Source organism: Penaeus monodon, chromosome 2 (assembly GCF_015228065.2).
Source record: "Penaeus monodon isolate SGIC_2016 chromosome 2, NSTDA_Pmon_1, whole genome shotgun sequence".
In the NCBI taxonomy this organism is placed as follows: Eukaryota; Metazoa; Arthropoda; class Malacostraca; order Decapoda; family Penaeidae; genus Penaeus; species Penaeus monodon.
Window position 1 is genome coordinate 1230640 of NC_051387.1, and position 9969 is coordinate 1240608.

The 9969-nt window shown below is 47.4% G+C and overlaps 1 protein-coding gene across 1 annotated transcript in view; it reads left to right on the plus strand.

Moving 5' to 3' along the window:
• The window catches only part of LOC119579998 (protein Wnt-1-like), a 104608-nt gene extending 94916 nt beyond the window's left edge, over positions 1 to 9692 (plus strand). The window contains exons 5-7 of the mRNA XM_037927845.1: positions 7037 to 7153; positions 8221 to 8443; positions 8634 to 9692. Of these exons, the coding sequence (XP_037783773.1) occupies positions 7037 to 7153; positions 8221 to 8443; positions 8634 to 8830 (537 nt within the window). The 3' untranslated portion in view covers positions 8831 to 9692. The remainder of the gene's footprint in view (positions 1 to 7036; positions 7154 to 8220; positions 8444 to 8633) is intronic.
• Positions 9693 to 9969: the final 277 nt, after the last annotated feature.

Sequence of the window (9969 nt, forward strand, 5' to 3'; positions counted from 1 at the left end):
TTCCTCCTCCTCTCCCTCTCCCTCTCCCTCTCCCTCTCCCTCTTCCTCTCCCTCTCCCTCTCCCTCTCCCCCTCTCTCCTCTCCCTCTCCTTTCCTCTCCTCTCCTCTCCTCTCCCTCTCCCTCTCCCTCTCCCTCTCTCCCTCCCTCCCTCCCTCTCCCCCTCTCTCCCTCGGAGACGCCCACAGAGCTCGGCTGGACCGCACGTGGAACCCTCCGAGCAGGGGAGGGAAGAGGGAAGGGTCGCTTGGGGGTGAGGGGCGGGGGGGGGGGGGCGCGTTCGCTCGTAGCGTGGAGGGGCATTACAAGTCATTTGTTATCAGTATGGCTTGACCTCTGGCCGCGCGCTGCAGGGGGCCGGCCCAACCCAGCCTCCCAATGACTTCATTCACTCGGCGCTCCACCGCCCTTTCCCTCGCGCCGTCGCCGCCTCCCTCGCGTCTTTTGTTTCTGGACGGCGTGCGTGCGCAGGCTGCAGAGTCGGCCCCCGTTGGTTATTGCTCGTCACCATTATGTAGCTTAATGTTTGCTAATTGAGTTGAGATTCGGGTTTCCTCGGCGTAATCTGATCAGAAAATGAGAGGCTTCCACCAGCGGATGAGAAGATGAACCATTTTGACAAGGGACGAGGTCCTGAGATCGGCCGCGGGAGTTTCACTTATTCCTCCTCCTTCGAATTTGTGCCCCGGAGTACTCCATCACACCCCGGCCATTCACACACCCGCAACGATCGATAAAATACAGTTTCACCCACATAATAGACCACGCAGGGAGAAGCTGGAAGGCGGTTAGCCACTTCAGCGCGCGATTAGACTTGCGCTCGCGCGGCGTGGCGATGGCGCTGATAGAAGCGGTGCCAACAGCTGGGGTTCGTAAACGGAGTCGAAATTTCGTCTTTCCTCGCCTACGGGAGTCAGTGGCAGTCTCCGCAATAGCAAACACGGTAGATGAGGTATGATTCTGGGGAAATAGCAAAAAAACTCATTCCATTAATGAATATGACTTATAAAGCCGAGGCTGATATATGTTAGCCTCATGTTGGCACCCCTGTTGTCTGATAGACTCGTTGTTGCGCACCTGGCGGCCCAACATTTACGCGCCGATCCGCTTATTAATCACATAATAATCGGTTGTTTATGCTCATTTATCACGATCCGGCAGCCAGCGAGTGGGACCGATCAATCTCTTTTATTGGCCGTCGGCGGAGCATTGTCAGGGCTATCGACATGACGCGAATCGAACACATGACATTATACGGACTTCACCGGATCCCTGCGTGTCTAGATCTTACCTCCGATAGCGAGCTTACACTCTTAATAATAATGACCGCCGAGGACCGGTTTGGTGTAGTCAAACTTCTCTAAATATTACTCTCTTAATATCTCCACTCCGGCGTTATTGAAATTTGGAACACTGGAGTCCAGGCGCTGGTCATCCGAGCCGCGCGCGACGAGTGAGCTCCGTCGCCGCCGCGCTGACGACCGGCGGCGTCGGCGGGGCTGCAGCGGGGTCGCGTCGGGGCCTTCCATCACCGCAACGACTGCCATTACGTCCCTAATTAGTTAATCCTCCCAGCCCTTTATCACTTCCGGTGCGCGGCCCATCGCTTTCCATCAGCCTCTCCGCCGCGGCTTTTGTCAGAAACCTCCCAATATTGCCCGCGTCACCCCCCTCCCCCTCCTGCGGTGCCCAGGCCCTCCCGGGGAACGGACGGGAGGGCGGCGGGCGCGGGAGGCCAAGGCGAGGAGAGGGTCCGGACAGGTGGTCGAGGACGCCCGCAAAAAAAGCTCTCTGGAAGATTTCAATAAAGAAGATCCCAGATGGAGATATCACACGCCCAGGGTAGCCAGAGAGGATCGAACACTCTTTTATAGACATTCTGAAACATAATCATTACTTTATCTGATGCTCAGCTGTTACCCATCCAAGAGTTCCGAAGGCACCTGTGCTGATGTAGCATTTTATTTCTTTTCTTTTTCATCTTCTCCCTTCCCTCTTCCTCTTTTCGTTCCTTTGTTTCTCTATTTATTTCTCTTGAAGTGTAGATTTGTTGAATATGAAAAGTGCGCAGGTGCTGCTTCAAATAATATGCTTCGGAATTAACACTCTGTACATATTATCATTGATAATAATCTCACTAAATGATAGATTGTTTTGCCAACCAGTTAACTGTTTTTCTTTTTTTCTGCATTTTTTTCTTCTTGTTCTCACCAGTTCGTTCAGGCGAAGGACACAACAATAACCCGTTCTCTTTTCTACCCAATTTTCGTCTTTCTCTTCATTTTTCTTTTCACTGTTTACTTATTCCGTCTCCGTTTTCTTCTTCGTTTTTTTGTTTCTCTCTTTCGAATTCCTCTGCTTCTTCCTCCTTTCTTTTATCCCCCTCTTTTCCTCCTTCTCTTCTTTCGTCTTGTTTGTCCTCTTCATCTTATCCCCCTCCTTCCTTCCTTCTCTTCCTCCTTCTTCTTCACTCTCTCTCTATTCCGCCATTCATCATTTCATTATTTTCACTATCTTCCTCTAGTTACCGAAGACTCGTAACGGAGCCTCTCCACTCACCGAATGCTAGAAACATGAGCCTCATACCTTTCGATAACATCTTAAAACGAGACTCTACACCCTTTCAAATGACTTCATTCTATCTTTTAATTGGAAATGTATTTTAAAAATCTTCGTCCGATTCTTTACCCGCAAGATCTCCATCTTTTTTTTCCATCGTCCTGCAAAGAATTTCGAAATCTAAAAAAAAAAAAAATACTGTTTAATTGGAAATGAATTTCTAAAGATCTCCATTTAATTCTATACTGATCAAATTTCCATTTCTTTTCATCGTGTTGTCAAGAATTTCGATATGTAGAAATAAATATATAAATAAAGAATTATGACAAATCAAGAAAGCGTTCGCTTAAGGTGAATCCGGATCGAAATAGATTCAGGTTATGAGAACAGGCAAGAGTTGGTCGCTTTTATCCTGATATCAAAGGAAGGCGATATAGAGAAGAGAAGAGAGATAGAGAATGGGGGAGAGAGAGAGAGAGAGAGAGAGAGAGAGAGAGAGAGAGAGAGAGAGAGAGAGAGAGAGAGAGAGACAGACAGACAGACAGACAGACAGACAGAAAAAAAGCTAGCCAGACAGAGAGAAACAAAGAAATCAACAAAAAGAGGAAGAGGAGGAGGGTCGCAGGAAAATTTTCAAACAAAACAAAACTGTTCTAATCGATGCCTCACACTACAGACAAAAAAGTTAAGGCTTTATAACAGACATGAAAGTAGGTCGTATCTTGTGGAAAATGGTATAGCGACAGGTAAATTAAAGTCAAAATAAGAATTTACATAAATCTTCTTTCGTAATCTAAGTTCCTACGACAGTATTTTGTTCTCATTGATACGGAATCTTCTCGAGAACGCGTAGAATTCAAAGCTGTATTCAGAGTATTCGATCCTGAGATAGTAATTATTAAGTGTAAAAATAGATCAAGAAAAAACAAACAAAGGCTAGTGGACATCATCGGTGGTAGAAGTACTATTAATAGTAACAACAAGAACAGCAGTAGTAGGAATGATAAAAATACTAATATTAATACTAATAAGATAATTAGTGATAGCAATAATGATAACGATGCTCACTACAATTTCGCCTACACTAATACGCAGTGTCATTTCTAATAGGCACGTCGCTTATTAAACCACAAATTGCAACTTCTAGCATTCTCAAAATAGGCCGGATGCCTTTCTAGCAACAGGGAGGAATCCACGGGCCTCTGTTATCACTCCGCAGACGTGATCTTACAAAGCAATTGCCTGAAATATCAACCAGTTACATGAGTTAAGATTAAAAGGTATAAGAGGAAGAGAGAGAGAGAGGGAGGGAGGGAGAGAAGAAAGGAGGGAAAGAGAGAGAGCGAGAGAGAGAGAGAGAGAGAGAGAGAGAGAGAGAGAGAGAATGAGATCCTAACTGCAGAGCTCAGCAGGCAAATAATTAAAAGGACCCTAATAAAGGAGATGGTAATTAATGCCAGAATTAAGTTTTCCGCTGAAACGACACGGACTGCGCATAAAACCAACTATAAAAATTTCCTTCCGAAAGAGAGAATATTAGCGAACTAACTCACTCAACAATATTTTGCGTGTGATGTTAAAACTTCATTTGGGATATTTAAGACCTTTCTGCACAGTATTATAAGTGAACTGAGCTTTGTTTTTATTATGATTACAATATAGACTAAAGTCAGTCTTTTATTTTTCTTAAAAACAAGATGATATACAGTAGGGAAAATATAAGATAAGAGGAAAATGGAGAGAGAGAGAGAGAGAGAGAGAGAGAGAGAGAGAGAGAGAGAGAGAGAGAGAGAGAGAGAGAGAGAGAGAGAGTGAGGGGGGGAGGGAGGGAGGGAGGGACAGAAATGAAGACTGAAAAGAGAAAAAGAGAGAGAAAAAGAAGAATAAGAAAGAAAGAGAACAACAACATACGAGAGAAACAGGAGCCTCCCCCACCACACACAACCAGAAAAGATAAAGAAAGCGCTTAAATCCGTCGGCCAGAACACACACGCAGGCTCGCATACACACACAGGTTCGCATGTCCCCGTGGTTGGAGGGGCGTTAGGCGTGATGTTCAATAAATTGCATCAAAGCTCATCCGCTACATCTCAATCACAGGCCGGGGCGAGGGATGGGGAGTGGGGAGGAGGGACGGAGGGATGGGGAGGAGGGAGGAGGGATGGGGAGGAGGGATGGGGAGGGGAAGGGGGGTGGAGGGATGGGGAGGAGAAGGGATAGGGAGTGGGGAGGAGGATGGAAGCTGGAAGGAGAGGGAGGAGGGAGAAGGGTGGATGAAGAATGAGGAAGGAGGAGGGAGAGAGAAGGGGGTGGAGGAGGAGGAATGGAGGCTGGAGGATGATGGAGGAGAGATAGAGACGAGGAAGCGGGAGGGAGGGTGGAGAGGGGGTACGGGAGGGGGGAGGCCACCAGCACCTGTGTCATTACCGCGTCGATGGTGTAGACAACACGGGCGGGGAGTGAGAACTGGAAGGCCGAACATCGCGGTAATTCAGACGATGATCAACTTGGAAATAAAAATGCGAAAACTTTTACGCGCGACGCGGATGGCTTGGACGGACGAGGACAAAGACTTTCGAGAGAACAATTGAGACGAAGCTCTGGGCGATTGCAATACGGAATGAAACGGGAAGTGAGAGGCCGAAAACCTCATGATCAGGGCTGAATAATAATGAAAAAGACTCATCAATCGCGAAGAATAAGGAGAGGATGGAAGCTCCGTTGACTGACAACCCGGCTGACGTCGTAATGGGAGGGGCCTCCGCGCCGTTGATTAGCCGGCCCTCTCGCGGCGCTGGGAGGGCCTGGGTGGCCGGCGTCGTCCTTCGCCGGCCGCGGGTGACGCCTCGACGGGCAGGGACGCCACTCGATCTGACGGGCGGGCGGAAGGCGTGTGTGAACAGGTGGGCCGGGGACGGGCCGGTCGGAGGACGGGCGGCGGGTGGGGCGGGCGCTATTAATCGCCTCCGTGGCCACGACCGAGAGGCTCTCGGGGCTGCGAGGAAGGGAGGGCCAGGAGGCAGGCGGCGAGGAATTGCCGCTTGGTTTACTCGCGAGAGAGGGTTGGTTCAGGGCCACCCACAGCCCGTCCGTCATGCTATCAAAGCCGCAAAACATCTACCCTTCTGTTACCCTCTAAGTCCCCCGAGGCAAGCTCCTGCCATCTCCCTCCACCTCCCTGTCACTTAACACCACCTTCCTGCCGCCTCCTGACTCCCCTTCCACCTCCTCCCTGCTGCCCATCGTCCTCGCTCCTTCCCTCCTTCTCCCTCCGCCTCCTCCTCCGCCTCTGCACACCGCGGCCGGGCCAGGACGCCGCCCCACTGCCTGTACATCACGCGAGAAAGTGATCTCCTGCCGCTGGCCAGTCGGAGGCCCGGGGACTTTCTCGAGGGACTCTACCAGGCTGGCGGGAGGAGGACTCGATGGCTGGAGGAGGACTCGATGGCTGGAGGAGGACTCGATGGCTGGAGGAGGACTCGATGGCTGGAGGAGGACTCGATGGCGGGAGGAGGACTCGAATGCCCTGTCGTGTCTGGGGACTAGAAGGGCCTCCAGGTGTTCGCCGACCGAGGGAGAGGTCACGGCGAGAGTGAAAGAGAGGCAGCTGTTCTGGGGACGCAGGCACAACTCAGCAGTGTTTTTGGCCGATGAGGAATATCTATTTAGGAACCTGAAGGCCGCGAGAGCATGAAGTCAAGTCCCTCCATTTTTTCTGCCTCTCTTCTTAGGGCGTTTCATTTGCATAACTTTTGTTTCCGTAGGTGGCGTGTGTGGCCTCTTGGCCGGGGGCGTCGTCTACACTGTCAGCTCAGCATCCTTAATTTGCTCAAGCTGTATCTCTTCATCTCCCTTCCTTGTGGGAAAAGGAATGTGTATTCTTCCTTCAGGCACGACCTCGGACTCTCTCTTTTTTCTCTCATTCCTTCTCTCTTTTCTTCCTCCTTCACACGTGACGCTGGGTGTTTGCTTCCTCTGGGACAATGGAAGGCGCTTGTCGGCAGATCCTCTCCTGGGCTCATGGCTCTGCGGCGCGGTCTTGGGATCCGGAGAAAGGAAGGAGTGGTCTCCCGCTAATGATGATCGCGGGTCTTATAACATTAGTCTCTCTCGCTATCAAGGACGTTCATTAATTATCGTTACTCATATCGCATTTTTTTCAATGTCATTATTACCTATAGTGTTGCTGTTAGGTTTATAATTGATAAGGATGATAAAGATAAGAGGAATGGTGAGTATAATGACGATGATGATGATGATAATGAGGTGATGATGATAATAATAACGATAATGATGATAAGAAGAAGAAGAACAATACTACTACTACTACTACTACTGCTACAACTACAACTACAGCTAATGATAATAATAATAATAATAACAATAACAACAACAATCATAACAGCAGTCATCACTCTTTGCAGTCGCCTGTCGCCCCCACAGAAGTTCCATTCCTTCTGACACTTCTCTCTCCCTCAGCATGTGAAGAGCGAGATGCGCAAGGAGTGTAAGTGCCACGGGATGTCAGGCTCCTGCACCGTCAAGACGTGTTGGTGGAGACTTCCCTACTTCAGACGAGTCGGTGACGCTCTCAAGGTGGGTCTTGGAGGAGTGGCTCTGTTGCTCATATGGGCGCACGCACAGATTGGTGCTCAGACGCATGTATGTATACACACACAAATGTATGTATGTAGATACAAATATATGTACACAGGCAAATGTGTGTGCGTGCACAAACACACACGGACGCAACCACGCACGCAAGAACACACACACACACACACACACAAACAAACAAACAAACTCATAAACACATAAACACACACACACACACACACACACACACACACACACACACACACACACACACACACACACACACACACACACACACACACACACACACACACACACACACACCGTTTGGAGTATAGATTAATTTAAGCATGAACATGTAATTTCGTTCAGGAATGACTTCATTTTCGGTTCTCATATAACAACAAGGATAAGTTAACTTTGATATTATTCAATTTACCTCATCTCTTACTCTGCCCCTTCCCCCCATTAATTCCCCCATAAATAATCCCATTTCTGCAACTTCGAGCTTGCTACGAGTCTTTCTGGTTCGGAGTTTGACTCTCCACTCTCCAGTGTTCCACATGTCGGTAGTCGATCCGCGGTTCATTAAGCTTTGCTCGACCCCTTGACCTCCCCCGCGTGTCGAAACTGGTGGGTGTGTCATGATAGATCCCCTTAGTGAAGCCCTGACCCGGACACCCAGAGGTCAAGTGTGCTCCAGCTGGGGATCAAGAGGCCTCATTACTCCCCCGGGAATAAGATTTCATTATGTAAACAAACAAGATGTTGAGAGTGTATCGGCTTATGCCAGTGTTGGTGGAGACTTCGAGCAGTATAGTTGGTTATTGTATGTTTACTGACTCGTTTAATCTTTGTCTTATCTCCCATTTATCCTACGTTGATTAAGTTTCCCACCATTTATCCTACATTTGATTTAATATTCTCCCAGTTCCTCCTACGCTAATGAAATATCGAAGTTTAGTTATTTGTAAACACGCTTCATACCCCAGTAGTTTTATATCAGGGAGGAAGCACGAATACCCCCGTAGACACACTGACACCTGTTCCTTCCTCGCCATGCTCAGGACCGATTCGACGGCGCCTCGCGAGTGTCAGTCAAGAACGCCGGCAACGCTCGAGCCTCCAACAACCGGCAGCGCAACAGACGGAGGAAGAACACCAGGCGGAGGAGGAGAAAGTCCTTCGCGCTCCTGAAGCCCTACAACCCGGACCACAAGCCGCCCTCCAAGAAGGACCTCGTGTACCTCGAGGACTCGCCCGACTTCTGCGTCAGGGATCGAAAACTTGGTGAGTCCTGAGATTTCATTTATCTATTTATTTTCTTTATCACCTTTTAACCATGTATTCGGTTCTCTATAGAAAAACAAAAACAAATTATGGATTTTCTCAGACTAAATACCTCCCCAGAGATAATCTAATCCATGTAATCCATATCATCGTCTCCACTGCCTCGCTAATGCCCTCCTACCCTCCTCAGGCATCAAGGGGACGCACGGAAGAGAGTGCAACAAGACGAGCATCGGCGTGGACGGATGCGACCTCATGTGCTGCGGCCGCGAATACCACACCCGCGTCATCGAGGTACACGAGAGGTGTTCCTGTACTTTCCAGTGGTGTTGCGTCGTCAAGTGCAAGACGTGCAAGTACAAGAAGACGACGCACATCTGCTCTTAGGAACTGTGCTGGCTTTCGACGTGCGGAATTCGGATCTGCCCGACGTCGAGAGCGCGTGAATGCACTCGTGTTCATTGAAAGGACGATGTATCCGTGATTTTGTGGTTGCAGGGGATAAGTGTTCCTGGCCTCGTGCTGGTGCGCGTGGAGAGTCGTCTGGTTGCGTACTGCTAAAGGTACTTGCCCGATTTCCTTGCAGACGGCCAGGTTGGTTTGGTCCATTACGAGAGACTAAGAAAGTAATTGTAAATAAGATTAGGATCTTTCATGGAAGCTTCCAATTCAAGTGTCGATACAGGAAGGTTTGAAATTACCCGAATCAGAAAATATCCGCAAGCAAACAAAATTGTTACCAGGACGTTTTGCCGATTGAACTTTTTTTTTTCCTGAACAGTGACGGACAATAAAACCTTTTATCTCATCTCAAGAATAAGATTTATATAACCATGAAAATCCCTAATGAGAATGTACATACTAGTAGCTGATAATTTCATCGCTCTCTTTAGAAAGAAAATATATACACACCAAGTGCTGTTATAGTAATTACCTTACTGAAAGACAAAGTCCAACAAAAATATAGTCTCCTGGAAGTAAATGATATATTTTGACAATCATGGATATGACTCTGATCTCCGAAGGAAAATTATTGGCGTTACAAGTGTGATTATTCTTAACGCAAGTGGTATCTCACATGGACTATTCAGCACTTGGAAATGGCTGGTCTGCCAATGTGCAGTTGACTTTGGACTTGCTAAAAAAATGCTTAGGAATGCAAATATTGAAAATGCACTTTTTGAAAGTGAAGTAAAAACTCGTTATCTGTGACGTATTGTAGGCTATATTGTGCCAAAGAAATTATTAATTTAAGCAGATGATTCTGTTGTAAGGACTTAACAGTAGAGAACAAAGGAATTGTTTATGTATGAATTTGTATCTGATGTATGAATGCAAAGAGAAAACAATTGTGTACACGTAATTTTATACCATTCTTTATACATATATATGCATATATGTATATAAATGTGTATATGTGTATATACACACACATATATGTGTATGTATGTATGTATGTATGTATGTATGTATGTGTATATATATTATATATATATATATATATATATATATATATATATATATAT